Here is a 25,000-nt window from a genome sequence, read left to right as displayed (position 1 = left end):
CAAAATACAGACTAGTGGATTTGTTTGTTTGTGGGCACTATGGGAGAAGAGCCAGGGCAGTTGGGATGTGCATCAGTGTGTGGGAAAAAACAAAGATAGAGCCGCTAAACGCTCGTTGGAAGTATAATGGATGTGAACAGCTCACCAACTGCCTGGTTTTGGAGCGTGCCTGAGCACTGTGAGAGGAGGAGGAGAAAATAAATCATGGCTGATTAATTTTTCGACTTAGAAAATAACCTGGGGTCTTATAAAACTGCTCACAACCTTTAAAAAGAACATTTAAGAACAATATATATATATATATATAATAGCGTTCTGATCTAGGACATTTAGTTTGTTCTATTTAGAATATTCTACGATACTTTACAACATTATATTATGTTTACATTTAGAATGTTATAGATGCAATTGAATGATCCAGATAGAGTGTAAAAATATCTCTAAAGACACTTCAATGGTTCGAAGATACCTTAGATTAATTGTAATAACAGTGTCAGAATTGTGAAAGAAGAGGGTACGGGAGACAAAATCATAAGAAAAGCTGCTGAAATTGATAACAGCTCATTACAAGAAGCCCACAACTAATTAGAAAGTATCATGAATAATGGGGTTATTTCCATTTGTTATGTGGTTCATTGGTTGTTTTTGAATTGCATTTGATAATAGGTGATGTGTGTGAGTGTGTGTGTGTGTGTGTGTGTGTGTGTGTGTGTGTGTGTGTGTGTGTGTGTGTGTGTGTGTGTGTGTGTGTGTGTGTGTGTGTGTGTGTGTGTGTGTGTGTGTGTGTGTGTGTGTGTGTGTGTGCGTGTTTGAAGGTCTGTACCAGCGAGGGTGTCTACTCGCACTGCCCTTGCTAATTAACTTTAATTGTATCCCATTGGTTCTTAAAGTATATCCTCCTAGCAACGACATTAGTGTATACATTACTATAGTAGCTTTTTCATCCAGTGGCTCCACTTTACATTATAAAACTACACCACTTCACTTCACCTTAAAAACCTACTTTAGGTTATGGCAAACTTAGCTAAAGCCGTTCAAAAATGTCCATTGAAAGTTTAAGCAATCGGTGGAGATTTGCAGAAATATTCCTGAAATGCCATGCAACTCGGAGTCAATCAAAAGTCTTTGTTACTGCGCCGTAACATGAAGGACAGTGCAGTCAAAAGGAAATAAAGGACTTGAATAGTCGAATGGTTGAACAGTGCTCTGTTCATCTACATAAAGTAAAAGAGCCCCTCTTCTTCTTCAAACCCGGTGAATAATAATCAGCCTGCCACTCAGAGAGCTTGAGGCTGAAGGGTAAGCGCCCCTCGCTCCTCCTCCTCTACAAGGCGTCCACCGGGGGGGGGTACATACCTTATATGCCTTCATGAGGTCCAGCGGGTCCACTTTAGGGCCTTCTAGCGAGTCCGGGTTCTGCAGCAGCGTCCTCACCGCCTCCTCCATGCTGTGGATCAGAGTCAGATTAGAACCCTTCATGGACCCCTTGGGGAACCGGGGTCACACCGAGACGGTGTGACCCCCGTCGGGATTTGGTTGGAGAGTGTGTGAAAGAGGCCGAGTACTTGGCTTTGAAACGCAGCGCACTTGATTACTACAACACCTCCTCCCCCCCTCAGGAAGAAGTACACCATCATCACAAATGTCAAGCTTTATTGTCCCTTTGAAGGACTTTTAATTTGGAGGAGCTGACGTGTAACACCAGCTCCCGGCGGCTCCAATACTGATCTGGATGTTTTTCATTGTGCCAAGCCTTGCTATAATACCCTCGGACAAGAGCCGAGGCAATGAAGGAATCAAAACCAAACACGATCCCTCTGTGTTTCCAGTGCCAGACATTACCGTCCACCACACGTGGACCTCGGCCCTCCCGGTGGCGTGCACCATTGCGTGGACTACCATGGTAACCGTCCCAAATAGACTGATCCATGGAATAGAATCGGTATGATTGCAAAGCTCATCGAGTGCTGCAGAGCGGTTGACTTTCGAGAGCAGAGTAATAAAAGCTGACACCGGAGGCGGTGGTATTCTCAAAGCCGTTGCAAGCCTTATCCAGACATTTCCATGATATTCTTTACGTTAACACACACACACACACATGCACACACGCAAACACACCCACAGCAATCAGTTTGGGGTGTGTGGAGCCTGCATGCGATTGCGCCGGGCTACATTACGTCGGTTGCTCAATGACACTTGAAGGACAGAGATCGACGCAGAGAATGGAGCCGGCAACCCCACAGACAGAATGTGCTCTCCCTACAAGGTGCTTGTCTGTGTAATAATAGCCCCAGCAGCTCTCGCTATGTGAAGCGAAGCAATTACAAGGGCATCAAACGGGATGTCAGGCCCGGCCCGAGATATATAACAAATAGACATATACTGCATATAGACTATAGAAGGTTTATAGCTTTGTATTTTGTGAAGGAGTTGATATACCCAAACAATAAGAGGAAAAGGGAAGAAGGGAGGGCTAGCGAGACAAGATACCTCACAACGGCAAGGCTATGAAACATATAGAGAGGAGGCCGTCAAGTCTGAGGCCCGCTAAGAAGAAGTAGAGGAAGAACGAGTAGAAACAATGACGAGACAGCTCATGGCTCAGGCATTGAGGTAAGATAAGGTTCTGCTGTTCACACGATCGATCCAGTCCACTGATCATCGGTAGTGGGGGTGGTGATGGTGGTGATGGTGGTGGTGGTTGGGTGGTGGGGGTGGTTGAGGTTGAGTGGTGGTGATGGTGGTGGTGGTGGTTGAGGTGGAGGTGGTGGTGGTGGTGGTGGTTGAGGTTGAGGTTGAGGTGGTGGTGGTGATGGTGGTGACGGTGGTGGTGGTGATGGTGGTGACGGTGGTGGTGGTGATGGTGGTGGTTGAGGTTGAGGTGGTTGAGGTTGAGGTGGTGGTGGTGGTGATGGTGGTGGTGATGGTGGTGGTGGTGGTTGCGGTTGAGGTGGTGGTGATGGTGGTGATGGTGGTGGTGATAGTGATGGTGCTGGTGATGGTGGTGGTGATGGTGGTGGATGAGGTTGTGGTGGTGGTGGTGGTGGTGGTGGTGGTGGTGATGGTGGTGGTGATGGTGGTGGTGGTGGTGGTTGTTGAGGTGGAGGTGGTGGTGGTGGTGGTTGAGGTTGAGGTGGTGGTGGTGGTGGTGGTGGTTGAGGTTGAGGTGGTTGTGGTGGTGGTGGTTGAGGTGGTGGTGGTTCTGCTGGTGGCTCTGGCGTTAGTTGGACCGGTTGATGGTGGTGGTGCTGGTGGGGGCGGTGCTGGAGGTGTAATGGGCCAATCCTAAAGTGATCCTGTGTTCCTCTGCTATTCCTGGCGCTGCAGAGGGAGCGGGGCTCCAGCTCTGAGAGCCAGACAGCACGGCGGGCTGCTGGCTCCTCCTGGGAGCAGGAGAGAGGTGGCTCATCTGGAGCAGTGGAGCATGTAGGGAGATCCTTTTACGCTCTATGGTAGTCGGATCCTATGATGTAGTGCCATGTCTCCCCCTCCCTCCCCCTCCCTCCCCCTCCCTCCACCCCTGCTCCTGCCCCCAGGCCCGTGGGCGGGGGGGCCAAGCGTTGGTCTCTCTCTGAGGCGCAGGTGTCGAGCCGGCCCTGGCTCTCTGCAGGCGGGAGAGATAACCCGGGGGCCACGGTGCCAGGTGCTGAAATGTTTGGCAGTGTGCGACGGGAGCGGGCAGAGGAGAAATAAATAAATAAATAAAAGAGAAAGGATAATTGCACAATGGGAAGCGAGGCATTTCTTATTTTGTGGTCAAAGCAGACATTTTTGGAGGCGTACGGGGAAGAAGGGCTGATAAGGGCAGCTCAATACGGCCAAACATAGGGAAACCGGCGGCAACAAAGGCAGCCGAGAGCTTGTGTCTGGCTGATGGTGCCAGACAGGGAGGGAGAGGGGAAGGAGGGTTGGAGAGGGGGAGGGAGGGAGGGAGGGAGGGAGGGAGGGAGGGTGAACTTTATGAAGCTGCTGCTGTGCGCTGGGAGTAGGAGGGGGGAGGGACACGTTGAGAGTTAGGACGGAGGGATGAGTAATGAAGGGGGGGTATTAAAACGGCCCTATAGATATTAAGTCTAACATTGAGCCGGCCTTGGCATCATTTCACTTCTTGTGCTCCGTCGATGCCGTCTTGTTGATCTAGATATATTCAACACCATCCCCTAAACACGTCCACCAGACGGCTGGTCCTTGAAGTGTAATGTGTGATTCGTGCGATGATTCACGCGGGGTAAGCTTATCTAAACACCTGCCGGATGGAATTCTTTTGATTCATGGATAGTTGAGCTGGAATGATTTTTCACAAGCATTTTAAAAGATTGTTGGATATACCAAAAAAAATCAGATTTTCACAAACACTGTTAGCCATAATGGATGAGAATAGAAACAAATTAGTCAAATTTCTAAGGGCGATGATATCAGACCTTGTATAAAACATTAAAACAGCAATATAATTTCACATCATGACTAACTACCAACACATTAAGCATCTATTGTGCCCTTTGATCAGTCATTTAACTTCCTAATGATCATATTCAGAGCTGACTCAGATGAATAATGCTCAGATGATTTTGCAGGACCTCCAGCACGGGTGTCACGGTGCAGGGATATCGGTTTGAGTGCCTTGCGCTAAAACACTTTCGACTTGTTATCATGCTTGTTTTCATTTTGTTCCTAGCGTATTTTTTAATGACTTGCTGCATGGTGTGGCCGCTTGAACACTGGCTGACCCCGCTGCGCACAACGTAGAAACCACTGACATATGGCCCTGTCATTCCAGATGTCATGTGGGCATGATGCGGGATGTAGCCTAGCGGTTAGCCCGTGACCAATGACTGGGTTGTTGTTTTGACCCCATAGGCACACCCGGGGAATGATGTCATGTCATGTGGACTCAACTAAACGTGAACTTATCACCACAGTCAATGCTGAGCATTTCTAAAGGCTAAACGGAGTCCAGGGCCACGGGTGGAAGAGTGGGGCCCAGCGCGCTAGCCACTAGCATAGTGGAGCAGCGTGGCCGAGATATGGGACCCATGTTGCAAAATGAAAATAGGGAATATTGAGTGTGTGCGCAGGCACGTGTTTATGTGCGTGTGTGTGTGTGTGTGTGTGTGTGTGTGTGTGTGTGTGTGTGTGTGTGTGTGTGTGTGTGTGTGTGTGTGTGTGTGTGTGTGTGTGTGTGTGTGTGTGTCAGAGAGAGTGTTTGTGAAACAGACAAACAGACAAATTGCACCCAATTACAATCACAACAAATAGCTATCCAACAAGCAGCTATACATCCACATACCATCTCTGCACTCAAGATGTATTTCTCTGATTTGTTGTTTTCACCCATGGGTTACATCAGCATCAGCAGACTGTATAACAACGAGGGTTAGTGTCTACACCCTGGTCCTCATCCTCATCATCCTCATTACTTCTTCATCCTCATCATTGCTTTCCCATACATCACTTCAATGCACCTATTCGTATTTTTTTAATCCAAAATCCCTTCACAAACACAGATTATGTCTGTTTTATCGTTATATTTCTTTAAAATAGAGTGCATTTAAATATTTTATTCTAACTAATGCCGCTTTCACACCAAAAAGAACCGAGAGCCAGTTCCGGGCTGGTGCTAGGGCCAGTTCCAAACTGGTTCCAGCCTTACCCCAGTTAAGAACCGGTTGGTTTCACACCGGCCAGAGCCAGCCATGGAGCCGGCGTGAGCAACGTCATGACGTCACTGCAAACGTCTCCGCTAGTGAGCTTGGACAGAAGCATACGGCCGACATCTTTCTTTATTCTGGGTGGAAATAGTAACATAGTTACGCCATTAAATGCGTTTATGGAAACATTTTTAGCGAGAAATGTGCATTTTACTTTCATAATGTTCGCTCGGTGAATGTGAAGGATGTTTGGTTTGATAGTTATGACGAAGAGGGAACGCTCCGTTCACTTGCATGGACATGGACTCATCTAGCTGCGTTGGCGCGTTGACGCGTTGAACCACCTGTGATCAAGCGTCAGGTAGGCGCGCAGAAGAACCCTCGCGCCAGTTTCAAACACAACAACAACAATTTCGTCTTCGATTCAATCCGTGTATGGTTCGTTCTTTGAATATTCCGATTTAAAACAAAATCAGAAAAAAAAAAAAAAAAAGAACCATACACGGATTCACGTCCATTGTTTACTTCGGTGTTTTAAAAAATGCCTTCGTTGGTCTTCCTGTTCATGAAGGTACGGATAACTCCGCCCCCTGCCCCCGGCGTAAAAGCGGTTCTGAGCCGGTTCTTTGGCGGTGTGAAACCAAAGCCCTGGCCCTAGCTCCGAACTGGCCCGGAACCGGCCCCGATTTTGCGGCGGTGTGAAAGGGGCAATAGAAACCAAACAGTCATGCTGCATAAACAGTGTTCTAACACACAACATCCTTTACGTTAGCTTTTAGGTTAGATATGGTTTCGTTTAGGTTTAATGTTTTATAGGTATGAGGTTAGAGATGATTTACTTTAGGTCTTAGGTGAGAGATAGCTGAGTTTATGTAATGGTCGGAGATGGTTAAAATGGTTAAATTAAGGCATACGCTCAGATTAGATTAGATGCAATGTTATGGTAATTTATTCTTTATTGTCATGCAGTTAGTGTCCAGCCTGGCCCTAGCACATCAAGAGGTGGTTCAGTTACACGGTTGGATGTTTTTAAATTAAGATGGATACAAGTAGTTTGGTTTAAATATAAGGTTGGAGTTGGGTACCTTTCGCTATAAGGTTACAGATGGCTACATGGAGATATAGGTTCAATATAAGGTTTAAGGTTAGTGGCGATTAAATCTTACTGTAAGGTGAGAGGTACACCAGTATAAGATCAGGTAGAAGCCATATCAACACACCTTGGCCAGTAGTCACCAGTATAAGATCAGGTAGAAGCCAGCACATCAACACACCTTGGCCAGTAGTCACCAGTAGAGTTCACCAGCGTGTCCTCAGTTGCTGCCCACACACAGCGATCCATGGTCTCCTCATAACCGGAGTTCACACCTCACTCCTCCTCGTCATCACGTGCATCCAGAAAGCTTCCCCCCCTGTGGTCCCTGGGTCCTCTTCAGTCATTGAGCTTCAGTCTGGGACCTCACCCTACCCCTGTGGTCCCTGTGGTCTGCTCCCAGGGGCCTGCTGGGACCTCTGTTCCCATAGGCCTGATTACCCTGCATGCATATCTGTGTGTGCGTCTGTGTGTGTGTGTGTGTGTGTGTGTGTGTGTGTGTGTGTGTGTGTGTGTGTGTGTGTGTGTGTGTGTGTGTGTGTGTGTGTGTGTGTGTCTGTGCGTCTGTGCGTCTGTGTGTGTGTGTGTGTGTGTGTGTGTGTGTGTGTGTGTGTGTGTGTGTGTGTGTGTGTGTGTGTGTGTGTGTGCGTCTGTGCGTCTTTGCGTCTGTGTGTGTCTGTGTCAGTAGAGAAGTGGGTCCCTGGGTCCAATGTGAGTGCTTAGGAAAACAAATAAGGAGCGAGGGAGGAGGCAGGCCGTTTGTGTGTGTGCGTGCATGTGTGCATGCGTGTCTGTGCGTGTGTGTATAGGCGTGTGTGTCTGTGCGTGGCAAACAAAGGGAAACTTTCACTTGAGACCAGGCTGGAGCCGGCTGTCAATGCCCCATGACTGAGGCTGAAAGGGGAGGCCATGTCTGGGGTTAGTGACGATGTCTGGGGTTAGTAAGTAAGTAAGTAAGTAAGTAAGTAAGCTTTATTTGTACAGCGCCTTTCACAGACCAGGGTCACAAAGCGCTTCACAGTTAAAACAAAAACAATAACAATACACAGTTAAGAAGTACATACAAATTTAAGTTCAAAAAGGCCAAGACAACTAGGTGACAAACATAGCAGCCCCAAGACAGCTAAGCAAAAGCATGAGCAAACAAATAGGTCTTTAGTTGCTTTTTGAAGGAGTCAACAGACTCCATCGAACGCAGAGAGAGCGGAAGATCGTTCCAGAGCCTGGGAGCAACAGCCTGGAAGGATCTGTCTCCTCTGGTCCGGAAACGAGTGTGTGGCAACGTCAACAGATTCTGATCCACAGACCTCAGAGCCCGAGTTGGGGTGTAAGGCTGGATCAGATCACTGATGTAAGGCGGAGCCTGGCCATGCAAAGCTCTGAACGTTAAAACCAAAATTTTAAAATTGATCCTGGACGAAACTGGCAGCCAATGAAGAGCTTTAAGAATAGGGGTTATATGAGTCCTCCTATTGGTGCGAGTCAGAACTCTCGCTGCAGAGTTTTGCACTAACTGCAGGCGAGACAGCTCCTTTTTGTTTAGACAAGAAAACAAACTATTACAATAGTCTAAACGCGAAGACACAAATGCATGAGTGATCAGCTCCAAGTCATTTTGTGAAACCATTTTCCTGAGTTTTGAAATGTTCCTCAGTTGAAAAAAGCAATTTTTGGTCAGCTGTTTACAGTGCTGCACTAATGACATGTCTTTGTCAAACACAACACCCAGGTTTCTTAGGCTCGGTTTGACAGACTGGCCCAAGTCACCCAGGTACTGGTTAATCCCTGGAATGGAATCATCAGGGGCAATAACCAGTGTTTCTGTTTTGTCCACATTAAGCTGCAGGGTGTTATCACTCAGCCAATGTTTTATCTCCACCAAGCACTGAACTAAGGAACTTAGCCTCTGGAGCTCAGTTGGCTTGAAGGAACAGTAAAGCTGGATATCATCAGCAAACATGTGGTAAGAAACATCAGGAAATCCCTGGATGATTTTTCCCAAGGGGATCAAATACAGCAAAAATAACACAGGGCCCAAAACGGAGCCTTGGGGGACTCCACACAACAGATCTGCTGACTCAGACCTTATTTGGTTAACAGTGACACTAAAGCTACGCCCAGAGAGGTATGACGAGAACCAGTGTAAAACTGACCCTGACAGTCCTACTTCATCCCTCAGTCTTCTCAGCAGGATCTGGTGGTCAACTGTGTCAAAGGCTGAGGACAGATCTAAGAGAACTAGAACAGTGCACTTTCCCGAATCAGCAGACATCATAATGTCACTGGACACTTTCAGTAAGGCCGTCTCCGTAGAGTGAAGTTTGCGGAAACCAGACTGAAAGGTCTCATGGATGTTACCCTGATCCAGGAATAATGACAGCTGTTCAGAGACCACCATCTCTAGGATCTTGGACAAGAGTGGCAGCTTTGAAATAGGCCTGAAGTTACTAAGCCTGTTTTTTTAAGTTAAGGCTCCACTATGGCATGCTTAAATGTACTGGGAAACACACCTGCAGACAGAGAGAGGTTTACCATTTTGGTGACCCAGGGGCCAATTACATCAAACACTTTCACAAAGAGCCTACATGGAAGGACGTCAGATGAGCAAGAGGAGGGTTTCATCTTGGTCACCAGTGCAGAGATATCAGCAAGAGTCACAGACTTAAATGAAGACCACAAGCTGGAGACAGGCTCAATGACAGCAGGGGTTCCACACAAAAGGGGAGGGATTTTCTCCTTGATCATCTTAATTTTGTCAGTGAAAAATCTCAACAATTCATTGCTGTCAGCTTCACAAAAAACAGGGGTAACTGGCGCAGCAGAACATACAAGAGAATTGATAGTGTCAAATAACACTTTGGGGTTTTTCTTATTTACTGTTACCAGTTGGCGAATGTAGTCCGATCTGGCATTTTCCACCATCTCATTGTATGAGGACACAAGATCCCTGAGATAAAGTCTGTGCACCTCAAGGTTAGTGGCTTTCCACAGACGCTCAGTCTTTCGACATAGTCTCTTTAGACTCAAGGTAACTTTATTTGTCCAAGGGCACACTTTTTTCTGTATTGACAAGTTTGATTTAACAGGTGCCACCTGGTCCAAAATTTTAACACACTACTTGGTAAAACAGTGCATAAAATTGTCCACATCGAGGCAATCCATAAATAAAAGAGGGTCAAACATAGCAGAAAAGCTGTCTGCAGTATTAGCAGAGATAACACGCCTCTGAGACCTAACTTCTAAGGGCTTAGGCTCAGGGCTGAAGTGCAGATCAAACAAAACAAAACAATGATCACTCAGATGGACGTCCTGTACAGACACATTTGAAATGTCCAGGCCAAGAGTAAAAACAAAATCTAAAATGTGGCCTTTCTGGTGTGTCTGGTTAGTGATGATGTCTGGGGTTAGTGACGATGTCTGGGGTTAGTGATGATGTCTGGGGTTAGTGACGATGTCTGGGGGAGTGATGATGTCTGGGGTTAGTGACGATGTCTGGGGGGAGTGATGATGTCTGGGGTTAGTGACGATGTCTGGGGGAGTGATAATGTCTGGGGTTAGTGACGAGGTCTGGGGTTAGTGACGATGTCTGGGGTTAGTGACGAGGTCTGGGGTTAGTGACGATGTCTGGGGGAGTGATGATGTCTGGGGTTAGTGACGAGGTCTGGGGTTAGTGATGATGTCTGGGGTTAGTGACGAGGTCTGGGGTTAGTGACGATGTCTGGGGTTAGTGACGAGGTCTGGGGTTAGTGACGATGCCTGGGGGAGTGATGATGTCTGGGGTTAGTGACGAGGTCTGGGGTTAGTGATGATGTCTGGGGTTAGTGACGAGGTCTGGGGTTAGTGACGATGTCTGGGGTTAGTGACGAGGTCTGGGGTTAGTGACGAGGTCTGGGGTTAGTGACAATGTCTGGGGTTAGTGACGAGGTCTGGGGTTAGTGACGAGGTCTGGGGTTAGTGACGATGTCTGGGGTTAGTGACGAGGTCTGGGGTTAGTGACGATGTCTGCGGTTAGTGACGATGTCTGGGGTTAGTGACGAGGTCTGGGGTTAGTGACGATGTCTGCGGTTAGTGACGATGTCTGGGGTAAGTGACGATGTCTAGGGTTAGTGATGATGTCTGGGGGCAGAGACCAGGCCGCTGCGCTCCCCAGGTCTGACATGCCTCAGGGATGAGTCTCCATCATCTCATTGGCCGCGCTCTCTATTAGTTAACGAGTCATCGAAGACTGAATGTCCAACGACGGCCAGCGAGCGGCACGGCATAGTGCCGAGACTAGGGAGACTAAAAACAAGGTTTTACTTATAACTTAGAAATGAATGTATTAGTACACATATCTATCTAGATAGATAATATATTTAGCTTTTTGAAATGGAAAAATTACAAAGGTTGGGGAAAGCGTTATAGAATAAATTGGAGAAACACAATACAGAACAAATGCTTCACCAGAAATGTCTGACTCTGATTTCCATTCGAGGAAACCAAGTTTCGATATTTTAGTTTAGTAAACAAATGTGTCTAGTTATGACTGCTGGCTTCTGAAGCAAGACTGGAACACGCGTCCTGCAGCCCAGCAACACATCTCTAATGCATGCAGGCGCCTGCTCCGAGGCATCAGCTCGCTTAATGAGAACCAATGAGGTGGTATTAAAGTATTAATTAGTGAGACCCACTCAGGTGTATGTGACAACACATACACAGGCGCACACACACACACACACACGCACACGCACACACAAATACCACTACACTCCAACACCCCCACACACACACACCCAGTGAATGGCTGTCTGTGTGGTAGGAGTCCAGTGCCGGCACAAAAAACAAGTACAATCACAGCTTCTTTCTTCCTGTCTTTACTTCCCAGAAACATCCCTTGCTGTGTGTGTGTGTGTGTGTGTGTGTGTGTGTGTGTGTGTGTGTGTGTGTGTGTGTGTGTGTGTGTGTGTGTGTGTGTGTGTGTGTGTGTGTGTGTGTGTGTGTGTGTGTGTGTGTGTGTGTGTGTGTGTGTGTGTGGCGACTCGTGCCCTCGTCCTCTTTGTGGTCCGCGACCCCCCCGAACAAAGGAGCACAGGCGCCGCGCCTCCTTCGACAAAAGGAGTTCACGGGCTCTGGCTGGGTGACATTTGAGGAGGGCTCTTATCAAAGCTGGCCCTGCGCTCTTCACAGCCCCACTGCGCATCAATAGATGGCGCACCATGGCAGAGAGGAAACACCTCCTCCTCCAGAGACAATAGTCCCGGGGCGGCGTGCGACAGGAGCCATGGGTCAGCCCTTCATCCGCCTTGCACGCGGGCCCCCCGTGGGGCCCTGGGCTCCTTGCCCTCCTCTATGGGGGCGTTTGTTAGTGCTCAGCCGGCGGGCCGCTGTGTGAGAGGGTCTGTGTCTGGTCGGACCAGGAGCTGTGTGGGTGGACGGATGGTTACAGACCCCCTGAGGGGCGACACTCGAACGCCCTCCGCCGCGTCAAGATGTTCCCCGGTCGAACAGGAGAAGACGCGCCGCTCGTGGTCGCGGCGGTGAGATAAAGCGAGGCGAGCAGCCCCCGCATCTCCCCCGTTGAGGCGCTTCTCGCCGTCCCAGAGCAAGAGCATCGGCCCTTACACCCACATTCACACTTAAGGATGTCAGAAAAGGGCGGCCGCTTCTGATGCCTGCGGTCGCCAATGGCTGCCGGCCCGACGCCCACCCATCCCCCCGCACGCTGCCGCTTGTTAAAACAAATCACGCACAATGATCTCACAACGTGTGTACACGCCTCCATCCATCAGTCCGAGCCCAGCACACTCACACCCGTGTCCTTTCAAATCAAAAGACGATCCTGCCGCTCAGCTCTCCTCCATAACTCTGCTGCTGGGCCAAACCTTTGTGCTGAGCTGATCCAGGTTGTGTTCCATAAGGATTTCACTTTCGTTTTGAAAGTTGAATTATGTCATTTTAAACTACCTTCACTTTGTAACGTTTCAGCCCTCGTTTGTCTCCCTTCACATCCCCACCATGAAAATGTGGGGAAGTAAAAAGTCTTTTTTCCAACCCTCATTAAAGCAGCTTGTCTGAACACAGTACTGTAGAACAAGAGAGAGTGTGTGTGGTGATGTGAAATGTGTACTAAGGCACGAGCCAATTTAGCCAATAACGTTTGATGGGCTAGCTTAGAGGCGTTGTTGATAACCGCTATGAATCATCTGTCCCCGGCGCGCTGTCAGAGGCAGATGGGAATGGACACGATCGATAGAAAGACCAGAGGAAGACATTCCCTCACCCCGCAGCGAAGGCTGAGAGGAGGAAGAACTAATCATTAGCATTCATCACCCCCACGCTCCATCGGTCACACTTCTGTTAAAAAAATCTGATTTACTTATCTAGAGAGTGCACCCGTGCCAAGGTAATCATGTTTTATTCAGATTACAGTGTGTTTTTTTGTTGTAGGATCTATAAAGTAGGACAGATGAGACCCCTGAGCGGTTCACAGCCCCTCCATAGACCCCCCTCCTGGCCCTCCTGTGCAGCGCTGGTTCATACCAGCGCTGCACTGCCCTGTTCAGTGTCTTATGACGGTTCGGTCATAAGGTATAAACCAGCTGTCCTGTTCAGTGTCTTATGGTTCACTTGGAGCCATCGCTCTCTCACAAGCCCTCACCATTAGGATATTATCTGTATTTCAGCAGAGGGGTTAATGAAAAGAGTGGCCATATCTCACCTCTCTACACATTTCATTTATTTCTTCTTCGCTGGATTTTCAGCAGACTAGCTCCACATCTCGTGGCTAATTAACCTCACTACAAATGGCTTTTTATTGATGCTCTGCACATCTACTTGTTATAATGTAGTTCAACTAACATAGCGTCTCGACTGCCACTGATTACAATCTCTGCATATCCGTTTTACTAAAATACCGTCTCCATTCACAACTGCAGGAAGACGTGAGCATCACTGGTTTGTCGTTGTTGAAACGCATTTAATCAGGGCACAATTAGACCAGAGAAAGTCTGGATCGAAACAGAGTAATGGTTGCTGGAGGACCAGCCTTTAAACAGAGTGCGTTCCATTAGGGTCTTCATCCTCCACTCGCTCTAACTTTAGAGACGTGGAGAGAGGGGGGGCTCACTTTAAATTCTCCTAACTGTTCCGCAGGGTGTCTCTGATATCTTGTGCGCGATGATGCAAATCCGTTAACAGACACAAATGACTGGTTTGATTCAATCCCACAGCCCGGTGAGCAGGCGTGGTGATGGTGGGGGTGGGGGGGGGGGGGGGGGGGGGGGGGGGCAGACGGGAGTCTGGGAATAGTGATGCAGGGTCATCACATGAGCAGAAGACCGTCAGCAAGGGGAAGAGATGCACTACCTTGTATTTCAATTTCAACTATTATTTTTATGAGAGGAAGAACCTCAAGCATATTGATTTTATTGTGAGAATTGTGTGTCTCTAAGTTAAGGACCTTCAGCTTTGGTTTTGAAACCAAGGTTATGTTGTTTACACTAACCAAAATTACACTTCTGGCATCTTAGTGTTGTATCGTGTTTTGACAGATGAAATCATATGCTGTGTGTGGTATTGTGCTGTTGTAAGTGTTGTCATGTCGATTGGGTGTTGATGCTGTGGGGTTATATCTTGGTGAGCGCTGTGTTGGAATGTTAGCGTTAATGTGTTGGGGAAGGTACAGTCGATGTTGTTCGTCTATGTGACGTTGATGTGGTGGTGTTGCTGGGGTTTTGGTGGTTGATGTTGATTCAGTTGGGGCAGACCGCAAGGTCTACATGCTTCTGGTAGTGGTAATAGGGGTGGTTGGTGTTGTGTGTTAATAGGGGTGGTTGGTGTTGTGTGTTAATAGGGGTGGTTGGTGTTGTGTGTTAATAGGGGTGGCTGGTGTTGTGTGTTAATAGGGGCGGTTGGTGTTGTGTGTTAATAGGGGCGGTTGGTGTTGTGTGTTAATAGGGGTGGTTGGTGTTGTGTGTTAATAGGGGTGGTTGGTGTTGTGTGTTAATAGGGGCGGTTGGTGTTGTGTGTTGATAGGGGTGGTTGGTGTTGTGTGTTAATAGGGGCGGTTGGTGTTGTGTGTTAATAGGGGCGGTTGGTGTTGTGTGTTAATAGGGGTGGTTGGTGTTGTGTGTTAATAGGGGTGGTTGGTGTTGTGTGTTAATAGGGGTGGTTGGTGTTGTGTGTTAATAGGGGTGGTTGGTGTTGTGTGTTAATCGGGGTGGTTGGTGTTGTGTGTTGATGGGGTGGTTGGTGTTGTGTGTTAATAGGGGTGGTTGGTGTTGTGTGTTAATAGGGGCGGTTGGTGTTGTGTGTTAATAGGGGTGGCTGGTGTTGTGTGTTAATAGGGGCGGTTGGTGTTGTGTGTTGATAGGGGTGGTTGGTGTTGTGTGTTAATAGGGGTGGTTGGTGTTGTGTGTTAATAGGGGTGGTTGGTGTTGTGTGTTAATAGGGGTGGTTGGTGTTGTGTGTTAATAGGGGTGGTTGGTGTTGTGTGTTAATAGGGGTGGTTGGTGTTGTGTGTTGATAGGGGTGGCTGGTGTTGTGTGTTAATGCGGGGCTGTTGTAGGTGATGTTAGAGTCGTTGTGTACCCGTACCTGGAGAAGTGTCGCTGCAGCGTCACCATCTGCCGCCCGGCCCTCAGAGACTCCTCTCCCTCCACTCTCTCTCCCCCCTTCTCCCTCTCTGCTGTCCTCGGCGGCCAGATGCTGTTGTTTGTTTGACGGCCAGGGATTTGATGTGTGAGGTGTGCCTGCGGAGGACATAAACACAGTGCTGTTAATCTGGCAGATTGGGATTCCACCAGAGTTCAGAGATGCACCTGCTTGGTTCCTCCCAGCCCATATCCCAGGCAGTGTCATTATCTTTGGGTGTGGGGTCGCCTAGGGACCGGGGGACATTTCCCTTGGTCTCCCCCTACAATCTTCAAATAAAAAGAGTGCTTTCTCCAGAAATTATATATAATAATTTCTGGAGAGATTATATATAATCTCTCTCTAACATTTACACAAATTAACTGAGTTACTTATCCTGACTTATTGAGAACATGACTTTTGCTTTCAGGGGTTTTGAGGAGGTGGAGGCGTACTCTCACCTCTTCTTGGGCCAATAAAGGGATGCTCGCCTGGGTTCTGGATTAACATCAGATGTGATATACATGTATAGATATATATCACATCAGACTGTGACTCTCGAATTAAACAGGTTTACTGATGGACTGTTTTTGGTCCGCAGTGAATTGGGGGTGTGCATCTTTATAAAGAAATGTATTCATTTGCAAATATCCCAATGTGCAAATCTGAGACAATGCTGAAAAGTACTAACCTAGTTAGATATGTGCTGACTGAGCCTCCAGTATGGGGAGGAAACACAAGTAGCCTACCATCTGAAAGAATCAGATCCATTTACCAGAGCCGATTAGTAGGCAACTTGAACTTCACAAGTTTCTGTATTTGTTTACAGCGAGAGGCACTGTCAATACAATAAGTTCCAGTAACAGGTCACCAGCGCTCACTTCCTCAGAATGTAACAGGCTCCTAATCTCCATTTTCCAATTACTTCCGCCCGGGCCTCCGTGGAGCCTCTCCTTGTGTTCTCTGTGAGCTGTGACCTCACCGTAATTACTACAGCCAGCCAATCAGCAGCAGAGGGCTTTATATCATTTCACCAATCAGAGCGGTATGTGTTTGTGTCTTAATGCAGCTTTGAACCAGGGGGAGGGGGGTGGAGTTGTGGGGAGGCAAAGCTTTAATAAGATTAATACATTTGTTGTATTAAAGTTATGTGTTATGAGTTCAATAAAAAGCACTTTGATTTCAAGATGAAATATCGGTAACATAAATATTTATGAGGAAGCTCCTGGATAATAGGGCATTAAAGATAATTATGTGTGTTACTATGTTTTTTCAAGGTGGTTACAACATGTGATAACTTTTGTTCTTGAAATGAGAACCTCCTAACAATGACAATAACTGTAGTTTAAAATAAGAAATTTGCTTGTACACACACACGCACACAAACACATACATAGACACTTACAAGCACACACACACACACACACACACACACCGACACACACACACACACACACACACACACACACACACACACACACACACACACACACACACACACACACACACACACACACACACACACACACACACACACACACACACACACACACACACACACACACACACACACACAGGTCCACCCCTCCAAACATGTCAGACTGTATTTCCACCAGCATCAGTCCACCCAGACCCATTGTGGGTTTACTGACCTTTTGGATATTTCATACTGTCTTTAAAGCCTTCTTATGAGTGTTGTCGTTGTTGTGTATTCTGCTACGTGCGGTGTATGTTGTGTCTGTTTGTGTTATATTCACTGATCCCCGTAATATGTCCAGTCAAAGCACAAAGTTATATCGATTAGATACATTTTACAAGTTTCCCAAACAAAAAAGGCTTGTAGCCTCGGGGAAATTATATTATTACCTCAGGATTAAAAAAAAGACCTAAAAACGATCTGAAACTCCTCACAAAAAGACGCGTGGTGGATGGACTGTCTGGTTGCCTCAAATGGCCTCGCCTGGGTGCACCAAACCATCTCTCAGCTCTCCACCAACACTTTACAGAAACTAGGAGGCATCGTTCTAGTGCAGTCTTTCCCAAAGACTGTGTAGCGACCCACATGTGGGTCAAGGGAGATTTTAATTGGGTCGCCAAATAAATGTAAATAAAAAAAAGAAGAAGAAGAATAAGAATTATTATTATTTATTTTTTTAACACCTTAGCGTTTAAAAAAAATTTCAACCAAAGTCGATAATACTACTTATAACATTGAATATAGTACACTACATTGTGTTTGTTTTACTGTTGAGAGGTTATAAAAACAATGAGATAGCCAAAACAAGACGATGTTAACGCCGCCTTTTATTTGGTCTCATTTAAATATTTAATACATGTATTATGTTTCCAATAACAAATGCATAAAAACAAAGATGTGATTTATCTCTTCAAAATGGTTGGTTTAAGTTCATTGATGAGGGGATGCGGAATTGGCAGTAAAAAAGTTGAGGAACATTAATTTATGCACAAATTTGTTCTTCTCACGATTTTATAGATAAGGCCTATTGTGACCTGCGGCCCCATCTAGTGGTGGTTCTAGTGGAGCTGCAACCCCATCTAGTGGTGGTTCTAGTGGTCTACAGCACCATCTACTGGTGGTTCTAGTGGTCTACAGCCCCATCTAGTGGGATTTCCGATCACTGCCAACATCTGGACAATTCTTGGATCCACGCTACTAAGAAAGACGTTGTGGATTACACTAGGAGGGACCTTTATTGCTTGGAGTGCAAATGGTGCCAATATAATAACATATATTCACAAAGAAGAATGAGTGGTTAAAAACTAGAATTAGCAAGGCAGTAAACAAGTGAGCAAAGTTACCCTGTTTAGCACACAATAATTGTTGTTCATCCACGACTAAATAAAAGGGTTATGGCCTGGTAAAACTAATTAAAATAACGTAACTGGATAGCACAATGTTATACAAGCCTACAAGCCCTACAATGCTGTACAACTGGCCTGAGGATGGCGCTGTTGGATCAAATGACGAACAAGATTTTGAGGAACAGATGTTTCAGTGGCTTTCTGATATATATATTTTTTTTTTAGCAGTATAGGGGAAAATCTGGAGAGAGAGAGAGAGAGAGAGAGAGAGAGAGAGAGAGAGAGAGAGAGAGAGAGAGAGAGAGGCCTGGACTCCCAGGGGCCGACCCCACGCCGTAGCTGATGTTCAGCTCAGCTCGTCTAGTGAACATGAAATAAGGCCCACTGCCAAGATGCTGTGTCGCCGTTTGGGTTGAATGAATATAGCCTGGCTACAACGCGTTCATATGAAACGTCCTAAAACCACACGCCGGACCGAAGGATTCTTCTGCCGCTGTTACATGTGACAATTTTTTTTTTACTCAGTAATAGGAATCTAAGAAGACGTTTTGTCGACCTTATGTGTCACAGTTTACCTTATGTTTCATTAGTTACCCTTGTGTTTCATTAGTTACCCTTATGTTTCATTAGTTACCCTCATGTTTCATTAGTTACCCTTATGTTTCATTAGTTACCCTCATTAGTTACCCTTATGTTTCATTAGTTACCCTTATGTTTCATTAGTTACCCTTGTGTTTCATTAGTTACCCTTATGTTTCATTAGTTACCCTTATGTTTCATTAGTTACCCTTATGTTTCATTAGTTACCCTCATTAGTTACCCTTATGTTACATTAGTTACCCTTATGTTTCATTAGTTACCCTTATGTTTCATTAGTTACCCTTATGTTTCATTAGTTACCCTTATGTTTCATTAGTTACCCTATGTGTCGTTCCAGTGCCCTGTTTGCTTCATCCACCTCCCACAGCGATCGTTGCATGTCACCAGCGATTCCCCGACTGCTTTGTGCCTTTGTGGCTCTGAATGTGAATGTGTGTATTTGTGGCGCAGCACCCCCACAGGAACATGGGCTATTCATAGTGCAGCGACAGCAGCCCATGCTGAAATAAAGTGATTCACCCACACGTCAATGCTCCCAGTCCTCCCAGTGCTCCCAATGCTCCCAGTCCTCCCAGTGCTCCCAGTCCTCCCAGTGCTCCCAGTGCTCCAGTCCTCCCAGTCCTCCCAGTGCTCCCAGTCCTCCCAGTGCTCCCAGTGCTCCAGTCCTCCCAGTCCTCCCAGTGCTCCAGTCCTCCAGTCCTCCCAGTCCTCCCAGTCCTCCCAGTCCTCCAGTCCTCCCAGTCCTCCAGTCCTCCCAGTCCTCCCAGTCCTCCAGTCCTCCCAGTCCTCCAGTCCTCCCAGTGCTCCCAGTGCTCCAGTCCTCCCAGTCCTCCAGTCCTCCCAGTGCTCCCAGTCTGTCACACAGGTCCACAGCGCCTCCAGGACATTTCATCTCATGGTGGCTGGAGGAGGACTGAAGGCTTGCACTAGGGTTATAGTGTGGTTAGTTACAGTGGTTACTGTGTGTGTGTGTGTGTGTGTGTGTGTGTGTGTGTGTGTGTGTGTGTGTGTGTGTGTGTGCGTGCGTGCGTGCGTGCGTGCGTGCGTGCGTGCGTGCGTGCGTGCGTGCGTGCGTGCGTGCGTGCGTGCGTGCGTGCGTGCGTGCGTGCGTGTGTGTGTGTGTGTGTGTGTGTGTGTATGTGAAGATCCCTTTGAAACATGCTGTTGAATACCTGAGGTACTTTAACTCTACAAGTTAACTCTAACTTTTCTTTTCGTCGTACCCCCAACCACCTACTCCACACAACGAGCCCACAATAGTCCGGAACAATCTAGCTAGGCCGCCAGGACACAGGGGGAGTGATAGGCTGCAGGGGGCGTTTGAACTGGGAGGTTAGCGGTCCCCCCGTACGTCGTGTCCCCAATAACTCTACAACATTTACATCGAGGGCATTAGGCGAATTACAACAAGCACATTTGTCAGAAGGAAGATAAACAACAACATATCACTGTCGGTACAGTAAGGATGTTCATAGAAAGTGCCAAGCAACAACAACCACTAGGTTTACCCATTCCCCGTACACAACAAAGATAGCTAGGAAAAGATTCTACACAATCAAGTACTATAACTAAGCATTACCTCTGAAATGTCTGTGCTTTAGTTTTTACCCTATTCATAAAGTTGATCAGGTCTTTTTCAGCAACCCAGTCGCCAAGAAAAAACGTCCACGGTGTACGTTTCCATGAACACTGGATACGTAGCATTTCAACGTAAAAAATAGCATGTTAACCCTAACCCTAACCCTATACCTACAGTATCCACGTGTGCCGCTGTGGAGGCGGGGTTTGGGTTTCACGGCTTTCGCGGCAAATTGTGGACACGATTGTTTAGGGGGGGGGGGGAGACTGTTGTTGACCGGGGAGGGGGGGGGGGGGGGGGGGGAGACACGTTTGTTGAGGGGGGGGGGGACACACGATTGTAGGGGGGGGGGGGGGGGGGGGGGGGCGTTAGTTGAAGGGGGGGGGGGGAGGGGACACGTTTGTTGAGGGGGGGGGGAGACACGTTTGTAGGTGGGGGGGCACGCTCGACAACGAGAGTTGGTTTTTATTGAACGCTCGACAACGAGAGTTGGTTTTTATTGAACGAGACTTCAACACGGAACAGCTGCACGAAACGATGGTCACGTCACTCTCGGTGACGGTGTCGACAATAATGAACACACGAACAATGTTAATAGAACAACACACAACCACATAACATCCGAACCCATTAACCCCACTTAATCCTAACAACAAAACAAGTTAACAAAAGCCCCATTCGTCAACTGAGAACCCCAATTCCCAGAATCCCCCGCGGCTCCGGAACACGGCGTAGCTTATATTAATCTTTATTATCTGAATGGGAAATGCAATATTTTAGGACAGATACACCATTAAACGCGTTTCTAATGACATTTCTAGCGAGAAATGTACATTTTCCTTACATAATCTTCAGTCAGTGAATGTGTATGATCTTTATTAATCTTTATTATCTGAATGGGAAATGCAATATTTTAGGACCGATTCACCGTTAAACGTGTTTCTAATAACATTTCTAGCGAGAAATATACTTTTTACTTGCATAATCTTCAGTCAGTGATTGTGTCTGATCTTTAGTTTTATAGTTATTAGGATTTGATCGGCTCGCTTGCATGTTTCAACGACGTCAGGTTGCTTTCGCTAAACTAGCAGCTCACGTGCTTCCTGCGTTTGTGTTATTAAACTGTTACTTTATGTAACTTTTAATGATATCATCTTGTTAGAAACACGTATATCTGAGAGCCAACCCAGTCGCCAAAAGCATACCTACGTTGACAGTGTACGTTTCGTGAACACTGGATTACGTCGCATTTCAACATAAAATAGCGTGTTATACACACACACACACGCACGCACACGCACAGACACACACACACAAGCACACACAAGCACACACACGCACGCACAGACACACAGACACAGACACAGACACACACACACACACACACACACACGCACACACGCACACGGTGCATTTCGCTGCTAAAACAACAACAAAAAAATATTCCCTCAAATATTATTACTTTCAAAACGTTGGCCAAAATGGCCAATAATATCATTTTTTATTTGGGATGCTTCTAGGACATTTTGGGTGGATTTTGAACGGTATGTGGGGGGCACGTTTTTTGCAGGACCTGGCAACCCTGCGCTGTTGCCCGAGATCTGGATCCACCCCGGCGTGGTGCCGTCTCCTTTTGACCTTTTGACCCCAGACTTCTGGGGGAATAGCTGAATCAATTCATTAGTCAATCAGAAGCATGTAAATATCTTCCCGGTGGCGTAAGAGGACGAACAAGGTGTCCTTCAACATCTACGCTTCCAGGCGATTGCAACGGTGCCACACATGAGCATATTCGAACATGTTTAATGGTAGTAATTAGCTGTCGAAATTGGAGGCCTTAATCAATACTGAGCAGCTATTGATTTGCTTCCCGATAAAGATTTGTCACAAATGACATGTTATTTAGCATCTACACGTTGAGCTGAGTCCAATGACACCAAGAACGACACTCTAGCTAATGGTAACATGTATTTTACATGGTACACCTAGGTCTAGGACATGATCTCGGTGTAGCAAGAGGCTGAGCTTGATCTCATTGGACTCAGCTTAACGTGTAGATGCTAATTAACATGTAATTTGTCAAAAATCTCCATCGGGAAGCAAATCTATAGCTGGTCATTATTGATAAAGGCCTCCAAAATCGACAGCTAATTACTACCCCGAAACATATTCAAATATGATCATGTGTGGCACTGTTGCAATCGTCTCGAAACGTAGATGTCAAAGGACACCTTGTTTGCTCTGTTGCACCACCGGGAAGATATTTTCATACCTCTAATGGATTTATTCATATTTTAAGGTTCTCGGAGTGAGTCTTTAAGTGGCTGCAGCAGAAGTGTTGAGACGAAAGATGATATCAAGAGATTTATAGAATATTCCCATTCACATTATGATTCTTCGTCGTAACATCCGACCAAACATCCTTTGCATTCACAGAGCGAAGATTATGAAAGTCCAGGCTCAGCAAGTGCTCCATCTCGTTGCACCTGCACCCAGCGGCTCGCTTGCAAGATTTTGGCCTGAAGTTCTTCCCAGACCTATACCCTAACAGTCCAATATGCATATCTGAGAATCAGGCCTCTCTTCAATAATGACAAAATGTAATAATAGAAATACAGATTAACTTTTTGTTATCTCATAAGCGGCGTGGTGCCGGCTCCTTTTGACCTTTTGACCCCAGACTTCACAGACGTGGCCACAGGCCAGCGGTGTCTACACACATTAAGCCACAAATGTACACCTCCATCCCGCAAAAAATGGGGCCTAGAAACTAACCTCTGTCTTATGTACATTGACTGTACTGTTGGAGGTCACGCCCCTTTTCCAGCCTTTTCGAGATAGCTAGGGATGCTAAAATGTTGACACACATTTCCCGGGGCCCCGAGAACGACATATGCAAGATTTGTAGTTCTAGCCCATAGAGAAAAAAAGTTTTCCCAAATGGACTTTCATTTGGACAAAGCCCCTTCAGAAGTGTTGCCTGCGAGACCTAATGGTTCAGAATGTGGTGGAAAAAAAGTTTTTGAGATAGGAAGGTCCTACCGCCCTGAAATTTGAATACCATATTCTAGGGCCTAACTGGGACCCCCGCACCGAAACTTGGCCCGGTCGGACCCCGAGTGCAGGAAGGGGGGGCCTGGACTTTCATAATCTTCGCTCTGTGAATGTAAAGGATGTTTGGTCGGATGTTACGACGAAGAATCATAATGTGAATGGGAATATTCTATAAATCTCTTGATATCATCTTTCGTCTCAACACTTCTGCTGCAGCCACTTAAAGACTCACTCCGAGAACCTTAAAATATGAATAAATCCATTAGAGGTATGAAAATATCTTCCCGGTGGTGCAACAGAGCAAACAAGGTGTCCTTTGACATCTACGTTTCGAGACGATTGCAACAGTGCCACACATGATCATATTTGAATATGTTTCGGGGTAGTAATTAGCTGTCGATTTTGGAGGCCTTTATCAATAATGACCAGCTATAGATTTGCTTCCCGATGGAGATTTTTGACAAATTACATGTTAATTAGCATCTACACGTTAAGCTGAGTCCAATGAGATCAAGCTCAGCCTCTTGCTACACCGAGATCATGTCCTAGACCTAGGTGTACCATGTAAAATACATGTTACCATTAGCTAGAGTGTCGTTCTTGGTGTCATTGGACTCAGCTCAACGTGTAGATGCTAAATAACATGTCATTTGTGACAAATCTTTATCGGGAAGCAAATCAATAGCTGCTCAGTATTGATTAAGGCCTCCAATTTCGACAGCTAATTACTACCATTAAACATGTTCGAATATGCTCATGTGTGGCACCGTTGCAATCGCCTGGAAGCGTAGATGTTGAAGGACACCTTGTTCGTCCTCTTACGCCACCGGGAAGATATTTACATGCTTCTGATTGACTAATGAATTGATTCAGCTATTCCCCCAGAAGTCTGGGGTCAAAAGGTCAAAAGGAGACGGCACCACGCCGGGGTGGATCCAGATCTCGGGCAACAGCGCAGGGTTGCCAGGTCCTGCAAAAAACGTGCCCCCCACATACCGTTCAAAATCCACCCAAAATGTCCTAGAAGCATCCCAAATAAAAAATGATATTATTGGCCATTTTGGCCAACGTTTTGAAAGTAATACTATTTGAGGGAATATTTTTTTGTTGTTGTTTTAGCAGCGAAATGCACCGTGTGCGTGTGTGCGTGTGTGTGTGTGTGTGTGTGTGTGTCTGTGTCTGTGTCTGTGTGTCTGTGCGTGCGTGTGTGTGCTTGTGTGTGCTTGTGTGTGTGTGTCTGTGCGTGTGCGTGCGTGTGTGTGTGTGTATAACACGCTATTTTATGTTGAAATGCGACGTAATCCAGTGTTCACGAAACGTACACTGTCAACGTAGGTATGCTTTTGGCGACTGGGTTGGCTCTCAGATATACGTGTTTCTAACAAGATGATATCATTAAAAGTTACATAAAGTAACAGTTTAATAACACAAACGCAGGAAGCAGGTGAGCTGCTAGTTTAGCGAAAGCAACCTGACGTCGTTGAAACATGCGAGCGAGCCGATCAAATCCTAATAACTATAAAACTAAAGATCAGACACAATCACTGACTGAAGATTATGCAAGTAAAAAGTATATTTCTCGCTAGAAATGTT

General features: G+C 46.6%; 1 protein-coding gene across 1 annotated transcript in view; it reads right to left on the bottom strand.

Annotated features, from left to right (window-relative positions):
• Nucleotides 1-20,395, bottom strand: part of LOC130369807 (nck-associated protein 5-like) — a 58,508-nt gene extending 38,113 nt beyond the window's left edge. The window contains exons 1-3 of the mRNA XM_056575363.1: nt 20,354-20,395; nt 15,316-15,470; nt 1,357-1,447 (exon numbers count right to left, since the gene is read on the bottom strand). Of these exons, the coding sequence (XP_056431338.1) occupies nt 1,357-1,447; nt 15,316-15,344 (120 nt within the window). The 5' untranslated portion in view covers nt 15,345-15,470; nt 20,354-20,395. The remainder of the gene's footprint in view (nt 1-1,356; nt 1,448-15,315; nt 15,471-20,353) is intronic.
• Between the last annotated feature and the right edge of the window lie 4,605 nt (nt 20,396-25,000).

This window comes from Gadus chalcogrammus, chromosome 17, assembly GCF_026213295.1.
Source record: "Gadus chalcogrammus isolate NIFS_2021 chromosome 17, NIFS_Gcha_1.0, whole genome shotgun sequence".
NCBI classification, from domain to species: Eukaryota; Metazoa; Chordata; class Actinopteri; order Gadiformes; family Gadidae; genus Gadus; species Gadus chalcogrammus.
This window is presented reverse-complemented; position numbering and strand designations above follow the sequence as displayed.